Raw genomic sequence first — 15,190 nt, forward strand, 5'->3', positions numbered from 1 at the left:
TACTAACTATGTTTTGTTGACAAGAGAAAAGTAGAAAAGGTTGACTTGTCAAGTAGGAAATTTTTGGTGTACCTCTAGCCTTGATTAAATGAAGAAAAAATTCTGATTCTTAATGACTTTTAAAATGTACGTTTTATTATTCAGGTATAATGAGCCTAACAGATGAGATGATTGCCACTGAAAAGGTAGTTTATTACTTAAGTGAAGTTCCCAAGAGGAGGAGACACACTAAGACATGCCGCCAAGGGCCACAAGGGAAGCACCAGGGTTGGTCAGGAGACGGGGAGCAAGGGGGAAAGTGCAGTCAAGTGCGTTTATTGTGGTTGCCGAGGGAAGGAATGAATGAAGGAGGGCAGAAAGGTTTAGAAGTGAATAATCTGAGGTATAGGGGCTGTCTCTAGAGGTCTGGTACCTGGCTCTGGTGTGAGTAGGGCAGGTGAATAGTGACCTAGAGTATCTGAGCCCAGTAAAGGAGGTGGTTGGGTAAGGGCTTTGGAAATACATATGAAAGGCACGCTTAATTTATTTACTATCTAGGAATTAGGCTATGGAAAAGGCCCTTTCCAGTGTCAGCAAGGCCCCAGATGTCAAAGCATCAGAATGAAAATATGATTAATACATTAAAATTAATGTCTAGATGGGAGAGGAAGAAATGCCAGCTTATACTAATCCAAGTATGCAATTGGCCATATTCAAATCCTATCACAAGTCATTTCTAACAACCTCTTATTTTTTTATTAATTTATTTTTAATTGGAAGATAATTGCTTTATAATGTTGTGTTGGTTTCTGCCATGCATCAACATGAGTCAGACATAGATATACATATGTCCCTTCCCTCTTAAACCTCCCTCCCACCTCCTACCCTGCCCCACCCCTCTATATTGTCACAGAACCCCAGGTTGAGTTCCCTGCATCAAAGAGCAAATTCCCACTGGCTATCTATTTTACATATGTAACAACCTTTTATGAAAATATCCCATTGTTCCCATGATAGGTGATCTTCTTTCACTGCAGTGAGTAATGACCCAGTTTTTTCAATTACAGGTATGTTTCTGGTGGTGTTTTACTGGAAGGCATTAACATAAGTCACTTCTGGTCTATCAGCTTTCCAGCTTCCAGAGTTGTGTTGCACGTGTCACCTCTCCTATTCTTTGTCCTTATAACTGTATGCCTTAAAAAAAAAAATCCCTTTCATATTGTTGGAGTTTTAGGGTTGAGTTGAGGCTCCCAGTAATCAGAAATCTAATTTCTTTTCTAACATTTTCAAAAATGTGGTATAATGATTCTGTTTAAATGTTTACTATACTATATGGGCAATAATGTATAAGATGTAATTTATAAATAAATTTATTGTATCTTATGCAGAAAAGAAAGCAGAGGGGGTTTATACTAATGCCAGGAAGCAATTGCTCATTTCTGCTGTTCCAGCTATCCTGATTCTCCATCTTAAAAGATTTCATCAGGTAAAATTCTCTTTAGTAGCACTACACATATTTTCATCATATGTTTTGCGGAGCCTTAGTCTTGTAAGGCTTCCCAGGTGGTGCAGTGGTAAGTGCTAATGCAGGAGATGCAAGAGACACGGGTTTGATCCCTGGGTCAAGAAGATCCCCGGAGGAGGAAATGGAAGCCCCCTCCAGTATTCTTGCCTAGAAAATTCCATAGACAGAGGAGTCTGGCAGGTTACAGTTGATGGGTTGCAAAGAGCTGGACACAACTGAGCAACTAAGCATACACACACAAGTCTTGTACTGTCAAGGATTAGACAGTAATTTATTGAATTTAAAAATTTTCTCATGAGATTTACTGCTTTTTCAGCCATGATAGCTTATAAGACTTTTCTAAATAAGATTGTCTAATTCACAATATTTGAACATTTAGTTGGTATGATAGGAACCTCAGTGGTGTGTGTCTGTGAGAGAGAGAGAGTGTGTGTGTAGGTTTGTGTCAGTGGAAAATAGAATTTTTAAGGAACCCTTAGAAGCAGGGAAATAACAAGGTACACATAGCTTTCTGAGGTTTTATCCCAATGGAGAAGAGTGCTTGGGCTGAGTGTGATTGGCTGGGACTAATTGCAAAAAGGGCTACAAGGCAGGCCTCACTTTTTTAGGACTCTAATGGGAAAGAACCTATTTTTAAACGTTTTTCTCCAGTTGGTTATACTTTAATGTCCTATCTCTCTCTCTCTTTTTTTTTTTTTTTTGAATTTGATAAAATGATTTTAAAGTTTCTCCTGAAGAAACTTTAGTAATTAAATACTATGGTCAGAATTGTCAGTGAATTTAGTACAATTTAAAGTCTGTTGTTATGATATAGGATGAATCTCAAATCAGTTGGGAAGGAGGCTAGGTTATTCTCTAAAGGACTTAAGAAAGATGTTTGAAATAAAAATTTAGAGCTTCCTTCTAGACCAAATATGTTGATATCAGTACTGTTTTCAGACAGATTTTTTTAATTCTATGAAACATTATTGAAAGACTAGAACAAAACTTCAGGAAAATTACTAACCTGATCCTTGTGTGAACAATTTTCTAAATATAAAACCTTTGAAAGAAATCTCAAGAGATGGAAAGCTTTGATGATATATCTGCAACATTTCAGGTGGGCCACAGATGGCCTGGAAGAGATTTTTCTCTGTATCTCCATCCCTACCCACAGAAATTAGATGAAGTTCTTGATTTTCTATAGCCAACATTACAGAAACTCTGTGGAAATGGCCATGGAAAGCAGAAGCAGATGTGTTGTGTCTCATTACAGTACATCAGAATGCTAAATGGAAGGTGTATATCTGCAGGGACTTGGTGTGAACTTGCTAGGGTCATGCCGGACTTGAGAATGATATACCACGGTTATTTTATATTCGGTACTTGCATCCCTTTTAGGAATAACCTACAGAAGGAGTTCATGCCCTTACAGGGAAATTTTTATAGATGTCTAGGCCCCTTCTTGATCTCAGGCTAGATGTAATGTCTGCAAAGCCACATTCTCATTCCCTGGAACTGAAATAAAGGGATCAGAATCTCTAAGCAGTGTCTCTGCTTCTGGCTTTCTTGTGTCCCTGAAAACCTATTTCCCCATACTAATTTTAGAGTTCTATTAGAAACATCCACAGTACCTGAGAGATCTCAACAAGATAGAGCTCTTTGTCATAAATATAGCAAGTGATTAATATTGAAAATAAATAAAGAGCCCTTAAAGACTTGATGGACATGAGTTTGAGTGAACTCCGGGAGTTGATGATGGACAGGGAGGCCTGGCGTGCTGTGATTCATGGGGTCACAAGGAGTCAGAAACGACTGAGCAACTGAACTGAACTGAAAGATCAATAATAAAAAGATCAAGACTCTAATAGTAAAAGGGTAAAGAACATGAATTGACAGTTCATAGAAGTAAAGAATTCAAAGAAAATGTGAAAGGAAGTTCCATTCTTTCTAGCAAAACAAATACAAAATACAATGACAGTGAGATTCCTCTTTTAGCCTATCCAAAATGGCAAAGATTATAACAGTGCTGATAGAAGTCTCTTCTCTTAAGGGGTAATTTTTCAACAGCAAAGTACTGTTTGGGGAGGACACAGAAGCCTGACATGATCTCAGACGTTGCTGGTATCAGCTGCTTTGTAGATGTCACCTGATAAGAAAAAAAGGAGGCAAACAAATTGAATACAGATTAATTTTTCCTGATATGACTTCATAATTTCATGTCTGATATCAGGTTAAGACTCCTAAAGATTACTTGAAAATACAAATCACTGGCAATATTTCGGTCAAAAAATAAGTTGTTTTTTTTTCTTTAAAGAAAGATAAGAAATAGGCAACGATCTGTAGTGTTATGTGATTAGTATGCAAATAAAAAGACTAATCATTGAAGTAAGTCATGAAAGCTTTTCATGAAAGGTTGCATCTATATTAATTTTGTCTACCCAAACATCTCAGATTCAAGTATCTTCTTATTCTAAAAAGAGTCCATTTTTATTTTTGAGTTTCCTATCCAATATATTTGATGGTCTGTCAATAAATTTTTATTATTACTTAATGTAAATATATGTTTTTCAAGGCCTGCCTTTGGATACTAAAAATAGAGAAAGAAGTAGAGTTTCTTAACATGAAGATTCATTTTGATTTATATAATATGTAATGTTTACTTTTATTGATAAAATGATTTGGGTGTTCAGGCTTTTTTCTTTTTAATGAATGAATATCACTGAATTTTAGAACTGAAAATGACCTAATCTAACCCATTTATACCCATTTTCTGCCTTGATCTAGATAAGGTTGTCTAGAGTCAAGTTAACTGTTAACCAGTCACTGAGTCAGGCCTGTAACACCAGACTCCTGACTCTTCAGTTGAGTACATTTTTAGGTAGCATATGTGTCAGTAGCTTAGCTTCAATCACATTGAGTTTATTTTTCAGTGTTGTAATGCACAGTGAAAGTAATTATTTTCATATTGTCTGTGGTAAAAATACCCATGTAAATGAATGATCTTTGCAATAAGTTTATGAAACCTAATTGAGAACTTAGTCATATATCAGTTTTGGATTGTTGATGTTTTAATAGCTATGAAGAAACGAACCTTTTGTATTTCTCTTTTGGTTTTAATTAAAATTAACAAACCCATTGATCTATAAATTAAGTTTGTTACATTTTTTTTTTTTTTTTTGAGGCTGGTTTGAGTCTTCGCAAAGTAAACAGACATGTAGATTTTCCACTTATGCTTGACTTAGCACCATTCTGTTCTGCTACTTGTAAGGTATAGTATATTATTAAGATATTTAATTGTCTTGCAAATAATATGCTTTAGAATATCCTATGTATTGTTTATTAGACCATGTCTTTCTCCCTACCTCCTACCCTCTGTCTCTCATGTCCCCTTCCTCCCTTTCTTCTTCCATCCAGCATTTAACACAGAAAATGACTTTTGTCCTTTGGGAGACAGAATAAGTTGAAAAGATGCATAAAGCATAAGTGAGGCATGATGTTCATGATCAAAGCTGCTTGTAAATGCTGCTAGAGTCGGATAGTTGCTGAGAGAAATAAGCAGATTTTGTGCCCTCTCCTGTTTCTTGTGAATGATGTGCTTAATTGGCAGTAGTTTTAGCATTTGGAGAGTTTTCTCCTCTTTTGTGAGCGACTGATCTGATCTGATCTCCTCTTTTGTAAACCAGTGTACTAGTGCGTTGTCTTTCATGCCATTTCACGTACGTAACTGAGACTAGTATACTTGCCAGCTGAGCACAAACTTAAAATTACTAATATTTTAATAATCAGGCATAGAAAGCAAGCTGGTTTATAATTGCTTGTGCTTATATGTGAGAACTAACTGTAGGTGAAATTGATGACTTTGCTTTCCATGTGGACACCACACAGTTCTGGGGTAACTCACATATTGTCCTGCTTGCCATTTCTGGTTAGCAGTCTAGGTTTTGTGGTACATAAACTTACTGAACTTAATAATTTCAATACATTGATCAGTCAAGACAAAAATATCTTAAATGCAGTTTTTCAGTGAATCCAGTTCATCTACTGTGGAATACCAGCACTTTCTGCCAGATGTTTACATTCAGTCTTCATAGAATTTGATATATTCATAGAATTTGATAATGTGGCAAACAAAATGTCTAGCAAGCTGTGTATTAAACTTACAGAAACATATTTTTTAAAAGTACCTATTATGGAGAATTTCCAACAAACACCAAAGAGAACAGTACAAATAAACCTCTTGCCCCCAGACCCTACATATATGGCCAGTCCCACCCCGTCCACATACTCATCTACCTCTTCCTTCTATATTAATTTTTTTTCTTACATTATTTTGAAGCAAGTATTAGGTATCCTTTCATTCATAAATCTTTTCCTCTATGTGTCTCTAAAAGATAAGAATTACCCCCCCCCCCCCGCCCTTTTAAACATAACCACAATACCACTTTCATGCTAAAAGAATTAGCATTACTTTTTAAATCTTTTGGGCTTCCCTAGTGGCTCAGATGGTCGAGTCTGCCTGCAGTACGGGAGACCTGGGTTCAATCCCTGGGTTGGGAAGATCCCCTGGAAAACGAAATGGCAATCCATTCCAGTATTCTTGCCTGGAAAATCCCATGGACAGAGGAGCCTGGCAGGCTACAGTCCATGGGGTCGCAAAGAGTCAGACATGACTTGAGGGACTTCACTTCCACTTTCTATCCTCTAGCATACATATTTCCAATTGTCTAATAAATTTTTTAAATGAATTAATATCCAAGTAAGGACTACATGTCATGATTGAAAAATATCTCTCTTAATACATAGTTTCCCTCTCCCATCTCTGCTTCTTGGAATTTATTTGTTGAAGAAACTGGATCATCTTTCTGGTAGTTTCACAGAGTTTAGATTTTGATGATTATTCCTTTATCCTCTTGATTTCCTACAAATAGGTAGTTGGATCAAGAGAAGCTTGAATAGATCCTCACCCCACCCCCCCACTCCCATCCCAACCCCTGATAAGGCTGTTTCATAGGGAGTGTTCTGTTGTTTCATCAGGTGGCACATAATGCGAGTTTCTTTTCCGTGATGTTAGCAACCAGTGTTGCTCAATGAGTTCATTAACAGTTACAGAATGGTGGTATCCTGTTATTCTTTCTTCATTTATTTACTGGAATACTTCTATATAAAGAGAAATTCCTTTCATCTCTTTAGGTATTTTACATTATAGTTCTTTTAGAAAAGGCAGGATAAATGCTCAGTTCTTTCCCCATCCCCCTTTTAAGCCAGTTTTCAGAATAATGAATTTACTACCATTCTCAAACTGTGATCAGTAAATTTATCATTATGATTTCATGGATTTTAACACACTAAATATGTTTGAATTTACTACACTCTTCTTTTAATTCATAGTCTAATATGTCTAGTGGGTCCATTGTTAGCCACTGAGAGCCTCTTCAGGTTGGCTCCTCGGTTCTTTTGATATGACCCCTGTGGTTGCTCACAGAATGATTATGCCACCAACTGGATGTTCATTTGCTTGTTTTAAATTTTCATTTTTAGGGATTGTTACTTAAATTTTGTTGTTGTTGTTTAATAATTACATAAAGTATTTATGTAGTTTTAAAGTCAAATGTATAAATCAAGGTAAATTCAAACAAGTGTAGGTTTTCTCCATGTCTGTTCTACCTGTTTCCTTCCTTTAGAGATAACCATTTTTTCAAATTATTATTTATTCATCTATAATTTTCCCCCTTTGTTTTTATTTCTTTTTTTTAATATAAATTTATTTAATTGGAGGCTAATTACTTTACAATATTGTATTGGTTTTGCCATACATCAACATGAATCCACCACAGGTATATACGTGTTCCCCGTCCTGAACCGCCTTCCCTCGTCCCTCCCCGTACCATCCCTCTGGGTCATCCCAGTGTACCAGCCCCAAGCATCCAGTATCATGCATCGAACCTGGACTGGCAATTCATTTCATATATGATATTATACATGTTTCAATGCCATTCTCCCTAATCATCCCACCCTCTCCCTCTCAGATGTATAGAACAGTATAGACTGTTCTATACAGTCTATACATCTGTTAATACAATGTTAGAACAGTATAGACATTGTATGTTCTAACATACAATGTTAGAACAGTATAGACTGTTCTATACATCTGTGTCTCTTTTGCTGTCTCGCATACAGGGTTATCATTACCATCTTTCTAAATTCTATATATATGCGTTAGTATACTGTATTGGTGTTTTTCTTTCTGGCTTACTTCACTCTGTATAATAGGCTCCAGTTTCATCCACCTCATTAGAACTGATTCAAATGTAGTCTTTTTAATGGCTGAGTAATACTCCATTGTGTATATTTACCACAGCTTTCTTATCCATTCATCTGCTGATGGACATCTAGGTTGCTTCCATGTCCTGGCTATTATAAACAGTGCTGCGATGAACATTGGGGTACATGTGTAATTTTTAAAAATATAAACAAATAAATACATATCTATTTTATATATATATATAATATCTCACCTCTTTAATAATCATAGCTTATAAGATGTATCCTTTTTTTCTACCGTATTAACATTGTATCCTGGAGAATATTTCATAGCAGTGTTTAGAGATAATCTGCACTCCATTTTTCAAGCAGCATAATACTGTATTCTATGGATGCATTATAGCTTATTCAAGCCGTCCCCAGTTTATGTGCACTTTTGAGTCTACGGTTTTTTGGTATTACAAATAATCCTTCAATCACTTGTCTGGTGCATGTATTTTTACATATTGCTCATGGTACCTATGAGAAATAGTCCTAGAAAAGGGATTGATAAACCCAAGAGTAATGCACGTATAGCTTAGCTAAATAACATGAAATTTTTCTGAATAGAGCTACCCTTTTGCATTCCCATATGTGAGCACTCTTTTTCCTGACAGGCTAGGCAACAGAAAAGGTCAAGTTTTTGCATTTTGCTAGTCTAGTACAGGTGGGCAGGTACCCCAGTGTAGTGTTAATTGCCCTTATTTTAAGTAGGATGTGCATTTAATTTAATTTTCTGTATAATAAGATTTCACTAAATATTACTAATTGACTTTTTTTTTTCTTTGTCTAAAAGAATGTAAGTGTGGGAGGTAAAGTTCTCTATGGTCTCTATGGCGTAGTGGAACATAGTGGCTCAATGAAAGGAGGTCACTACACCGCTTACGTGAAAGTGAGAACACCCTCCAGGAAATTACTGGAATACATCACTGGAAAGAAAAATGTACCTGGTATGCCACCCTAAGTTTATTTTATTCTTAGAAACAAATGAATTTATTCTTTTTCTGGAAGAAGTAAGTTTTTTAATGGGTACTTCGTGTGGATTCACTTTGTTAAGTGAGAAATACCTTAAAGAGTACCTGTTGCTGCTGCTGCTAAGTCGCTTCAGTCGTGTCCGACTCTTTGCGACCCCATAGACGGCAGCCCACCAGGCTCCCCCGTCCCTGGGATTCTCCAGGCAAGAACACTGGAGTGGGTTGCCATTTCCTTCTCCAATGCACGAAAGTGAAAAGTGAAAGTGAAGTCGCTCAGTCATGTCTGACTCTAGCGACCCCATGGACTGCAGCCTACCAGGCTCCTCCATCCATGGGATTTTCCAGGCAAGAGTACTGGAATGGGGTGCCATTGCCTTCTCCGAAAGAGTACCTAGATAATCTTAAATATCATAAAACTGTACCCTTCATGTGAAGTGGCACCCAGTTTTTCAAGGTATTAAGTCATCGTGTATTGCAGTGGAATAGCATTTTATTTAACAGTATCAGTAGTTTTTGAAGATATACCAGGTCTTCAGAATAGAGCTGGAGTTAAAAATTTGCTTCAGTCGTCTATGTATTTCTTTCCTTCTCTTTTAGTGTAAATGCACTTTTCCTTAAATAAGGCTATCTAGTATTCTACTAGATATTTAAATGCTCTTAATATTAATGCTTTGAAAGAGTTCATTTTGGAAGATGTTTAACCCCAAACAGCCTTATGCAATAAAGTCTAACATTAGATACGTGTAGTTAATGATAACTTTAGTGTAAAGTCAGAACATACTTATTGTAAAATTATATTCTTTTTGTTTTGTTAGGTTTGAAAGAACCTGATAGTGAATCAGCAAGCCAGTGGGTCCATGTTAGTGACACTTATGTGCAGGTGGTTCCAGAATCAAGAGCGCTTAGTGCACAAGCGTACCTTCTTTTTTATGAAAGAATATTATAATTATTTGTTAATTAGTAGTGATAATGATTATAGAGGTCACTTTTATTTACATGCTGCAGTGTTAACCACAATATGCAATGTGCCTTTGTAGTCTTTTCTGTAGGAATAGCATGTCCCTCAAATGTTCCTGAACATTGTTACCATTTTGGCGAATCCTTTTAAAGTAAATTTACTAAATGCTTTCAGGGACTTCCCCAGTGGTTCAGTGGTTAAGACTCAGCTTCCACTGCAGGGTTGGGTCCCTGGGTAAAGGAACTTAAAATTCTGCATACCTTGTGGGATGCAGCCCAAAGGGAAACAAAGTAAAACAAAACTAAATGCTTTCAAACTTATATCCTTAAAATAAACATAAACACATGTTTTTAAAAACTTATTTGTCCTGGGAAAAAATAAGAGAATTCACAATAGTTAACTCACTTATAATGTGACTTATTGCAGGCATTCAGAAATGATGCTGGCTAAGTCAAATCATTCCTTAGACAGTGTTTCCCAAATGTGAGTTACATACCACTTTACTGTTTTCATGTGTGTGTGTATATTTCTCCTATGCCATTGTTTATTATTCTTAACCTTATTTTTTAGCCTTTTTAAACCATAGTGTTATTTTGATCTATTCCACATTTTATGTGCTAGTTATATTTTTTCTAATCAGTATTAAAATAAATGTATAACTATTAAAGAAAGACTGTTCACTCATGTAGCACTCCACTTAAAATCATCTCAGGGTTATCCAGTGGTGTATTACCTGGCTGTGTGGGAAACATTGCTATAACATGTGCTGTGCTGTGCTTAGTCACTCAGTTGAGTCCAGCTCTTTGTGAACCCCGTGAACTGTAGCCTGCCAGGCCCCTCAGTCCATAGGTATTCTCCAGGCAAGAATACTAGAGTGGGTTGCCATGCCCTTCTTCAGAGATCTTCCCAACCCAGGGATCGAACCCAGGTCTCTCGCATTGTAGGTGGATTTCTTTACTGTCTGAGCCACCAGGGAAGCCCAAGAATACCAGAGTGGGTAGCCTAACCCTTATCCAGGGGATCTCCCTGACCCAGGAATTGAACCAGGATCTCCTGCATTGCAAGGGATTCTTTACCAGCTGAGCTATCAGGGAAAGAAGCCCTTTTTGGAACATATACTTACACAATTGGCATAGTGACTTTATCATTTTTTATATGACTCAACTATATAAAAAAGTACCACTGTAACTTCAGTAATATGGATTTACAAATAACATTGATTAGCTTATTGCTTTGAGGTTTTGAGAACTAGAAAAATACTAAAATATTTTATCAACATACTATTTTCAGCCTATTCATGATGGAGTTGAGAATAATTTACAGGTGATTAACCAAGATCAAAATGTATTTATAGATAAATGTTACATGCAGAATTGGTAAATAGAAGTTGTTAATTCATATGGAACCATAGGATACTTTTGAAATGTAAATTACCAAATCATATTTGTAAATGATAGAGAATTATATTCTTATACTTAACAGGAAAATATAATGCATTTTCTAGTTCTGTAGAGCAATAAATATGATTTTGGGGTTTTGAGATCACTTTTTGTCTTTAGTAAGCATCATTAGTAAGTTCAGCTAGGTTTTGTTTTTATTTTAATGGACCGTTAAGTTGGCATTTCTGATTTTCTTTTAAAATAATTAATATCAAAATGATGGTATTTTCCCCTTACTCCTAGAAAACAAATTATTAAGCTGTCAAAACTTGCCATGAAAATGTTACTATTCCTTAGGCTTAAATGTTTAAAAAATGACTACTTTGGTGTTACATTATTAAATCAAAACATAACTGCATGGTTCAAGCATCCTCATCATTAGTGCTCACAAATGATAGTACAGGCAGGTGCTGGATAAGTGCCTGGTCCTAGTTCATTATCCTCTTGTTAAGGAAGTGGCTATAGATAATGTGTGGAAATATTTACCCAAGATTCTGACCCTTCTTAATATTTAAGTGTATATAATATTATCAAGGTTATTAGTGCTGCCTTTTGCTATATGGATGAATGGAATTGTGATGAGTGTTAAAGACAGTAATATATGAAATTCAGAGCTTTAAAAAGTTATTGCATAAACTCTATTTTTTTTTCATAAATTCTATTTTTAAGCTGTCAAAATTTCAGTAGTTGTGATTTCCTTGATTTTTAACAGTGAAATGATGGAAAAATATATCTTTATATAAGTTAACCTGTAAACTCAGGTTGTATCCTGTAAAAGGTAAACAGTGTTTAAAGATTTTCTCTTTAACTTTAATCCATTAACATTGAAGAGTTCAGCACCAGAGCAGTGAAATTTTTTGGAAAACTATTAGTTAAATCTCTTTATTCAAGTCAGCCATCTAGGTCATGACAGTTACCAAGATGTAATTGTCACTCGCCCAAATGTAAATGTTAAGTTGCCTCATTTTTCTTCTAGAAAAGATACCATTAAGAGGCATGCAGATTTCACTGGATGTCACCTGCTTCTTATTTCATTGATAGGTAGATGGATAGATGAAAAAGAGAAGGAAAGAAACAGGGAAAGGAAAGAAAAGAAGAAAGAAGGGGAAGACATGAGCATTCTTTTCTGTTTCCTCTTAGCTTACCCATTACACAGTTAAGTAGAGATGGTGAATAATCCCTGAGGACAAGCATCAAGGAAAATGCCTAGTTCCTTTTTTCATTGATAGCATGCTAGGACATGAACTAGGGCTATATTTGTTAATTAGGAAATCTGTTAAACTTTATTCTGAATACCAGTTAAGAGTGACTTTTCATTGAGTGATACATTGTAGCTTCAGAATATTAACTCAGTACTCAAGTACTACAGTAGTTTTTATGCTTAACTTCATGTTTATTCATTAAGTATATATTTTATTTAACATCATCCAGGAGTCAGGCACTGGACTGGCACTATTTTAACATGTTTTAAAATGAGGCCTGTGTAAATTTTAGACATTATTCTAGAGGTAATGAGATACTTTTATTTTCATTTCCACAGTGTTAAATGAGTTAATTCTGAAATTTTTTTTAATGGCCTGAAGTTTATGAATGCTTTATTTCTTCAGGTCTGCTAGTAATAGAATAAATTTAATTTTGAGATCTAAGAATTGACTAAAAATAGCTTTTGTAATAGAGAAAGTATGTTAAGTTACACATGGATCTACATTTAAATTTTTGCTTTTATTTTGAATATTTTCAAAGCACATTTGCAGGGGTATTAAATTGTGAAGCTAATTTAGTAACAGTAGCTTCCAGATGACCTCAGGAAATAGTACAAATCAGTGAGAATGTTTACAGATCCTCAAAACAACTACCATAGTGTTTGGCCAGATGAATTTAAGAAATGAGAGTTTAGCTTTATTTAGAAACTGGCTTACAGTGTATATATAACCTCGGTTTTCCATTGTTATTCCATATTTAAAATGATAAATTTTTGACTATATATAAATTATGTGAATATTTTTGACATAACCAAAGTATGTTTATATTTAAGATTTTGTCATGTAATGTTTTTAAAACTGATGTAAAGGCCACCGTTTTGAATGGCCATGGAGAGTGGCGTCAGTTCAAAGAGTAGGTGATACCTGTTTTCTTACTGTAAATATGCCAACAAAGCTATTTTACTATGATATATTTAAGAGCTCTTAGTTCGCATGTGTGACTTTAGTCAATGATTTTATATGGCATCTGAATAAAATTTCCTGAGGATTAAGCTGTGAAATGTATCAACTTCATCTTATTTTTGAGGTATAAAATAGTATCTTGCCTACTTTTATTAAATTCATCCTCATAATTTGTCTGCATGTTACCTGAAGAAATAAGGCTAAGCCAGATGTGTACAATAAATGTGATTCTTTATTATCTATTGCATTAAGAAAGACTATTTTTAGATATTTAAAATACTCTGTTTCATGTAGAAATGCATCAATTCAAATCTATTTAAAAGATAGATAACTATATTTTTAATTTTGAGTAATAATGATTATATATCATTCCTACTATTTTATCTTTTTCTGCAGTGTTTTTGGAAAATAGCTATGTAACTTATGGAACATTATTTTGATGTTACTATATAAACATGCAAAATAAATATTAAATTCATATTTATGTTTAAAGACTGGTTCTGGAGTCTTTTCAATGCACATTATTGACAGAATATTTTGTGTATCAACACTGTATCAGCTTACTTAGCTATATTTAAAATATCCTTCATATTTCAGAAGTTTATTATTTCAAAATAAAATATCTCAGGGGCCTCTTTCATTTTGACTGCAGTATGTAACAAGTGTAAGTCTGCATCCTTTCAAGTGTTTCTCAAACTGTTTTGAGTTATTTAGGCAGAATAATTCATTAGGAAATATTTTGTCTACCTTTTTTCATTTAACTGTTTTTAGGACACGAAGCTCTTTGAGATTATATTGAATGTTATAGACCATCCTTCATAAGTATTGAATATCTGCTGTATGGTAGGCATTGGGGATACAGTACTGACCACAGGAGATAGAAGTCTCTTCAAAAAGTGAGGAAATAGACATTCTAAGGAGTGAAAATTAAGGAAAAGAATTTCAAATGTTAAATGATACAGAGAACAATCAAGCAGCGTTACCCACAGAGCCATATGGGAATTGAGTTCCATGGGACGAAGGATGTTCTAGGGATAAAAGATGGATGATATTAGTTCTGATAGTCCCAAAGAAAAGCAATGAGTGTTGGAGGAAGTGGAAGGTTTTAATTCTGGGGCCATTTCTTCACTCCTGCTGATGGCAATAGAGAGGGTAGGAAGGGAAATTTGACGTTTATATTTTATTAGAAAAATATATGCCCCAGATTTTTGAATGTAATTTCTGAGGTTCGTGGACCCCATGAAGCCATTTTAAAACCATTTTTTATATGAGATGTTTAATTAATTAAACATTGGCTATGCCACACGGCTTGTGGGATCTTAGTCCCCAGGGATTGAACCCACATCCTCAGCAGTGAAAGTGTGGAGTCCTCACCATGGCACCACCAGGGAATTCCCTGAAGCCATTTTCATACATTTTTAAAGTTGTACTCAAGCAGAAATATCTAAAACTTCTGCATCCCCATATGTATTAGAATAGGCTGGGTTATGCTGTAGTAACAATGATATCACAATAAAAGTTTATTTCTAACTTAATAAATCCAGGTGCACTGAGGGGGGGAAAATAGTTTATTTCTTCCTCATCCAAAGTCCACTGAGTCTGAGAGTCTGGACAATCTGCAGAAGCAACTGTTTGCCAACTGGTGACTATCATCCTCACTCACTGCGTTCTGGCTCTGTCATTTGAACACCAGGCCTCTTCACTGTGGCAGGGGAAGAGAACACCAAAGCTCTTGCACCAGCAATTAAATTCTTCACTTTAGATGTGTTTCGCACACCCCGGTGACCAGAAAGGAGTAGTCACATAGCCCTGTCTGATCGCAAGGAAGAATGGGAAGAGAAGAGTTAAGTCTCCAGGGCTCTGAAGAA

At 35.4% G+C, this 15,190-nt stretch overlaps 1 protein-coding gene across 10 annotated transcripts in view; it reads left to right on the plus strand.

The window, feature by feature from the left end:
* USP45 (ubiquitin specific peptidase 45) overlaps positions 1 to 13,814 on the plus strand; it is a 58,929-nt gene extending 45,115 nt beyond the window's left edge. For 9 of the 10 annotated variants that reach the window (XR_015133063.1, XR_015133065.1, XR_015133064.1 and 6 more), the window contains 4 exons: positions 1,368 to 1,465; positions 4,668 to 4,754; positions 8,583 to 8,736; positions 9,576 to 13,814. Coding sequence is in view for 5 of the 10 variants with exons in the window: in XM_086317585.1 (XP_086173711.1) it covers positions 1,368 to 1,465; positions 4,668 to 4,754; positions 8,583 to 8,736; positions 9,576 to 9,706 (470 nt within the window). In the remaining 5 variants the exon portion in view is untranslated. Of the gene's footprint in view, positions 1 to 996; positions 1,047 to 1,367; positions 1,466 to 4,667; positions 4,755 to 8,582; positions 8,737 to 9,575 lie in introns of those variants that run through there. The other variant, XM_086317589.1, reaches the window with a different exon arrangement.
* Positions 13,815 to 15,190: the final 1,376 nt, after the last annotated feature.

This window comes from Bos grunniens, chromosome 9 (assembly GCF_055505025.1).
Source record: "Bos grunniens cultivar Pamir isolate PY7600 chromosome 9, Bosgru_T2T1.0, whole genome shotgun sequence".
NCBI classification, from domain to species: domain Eukaryota; kingdom Metazoa; phylum Chordata; class Mammalia; order Artiodactyla; family Bovidae; genus Bos; species Bos grunniens.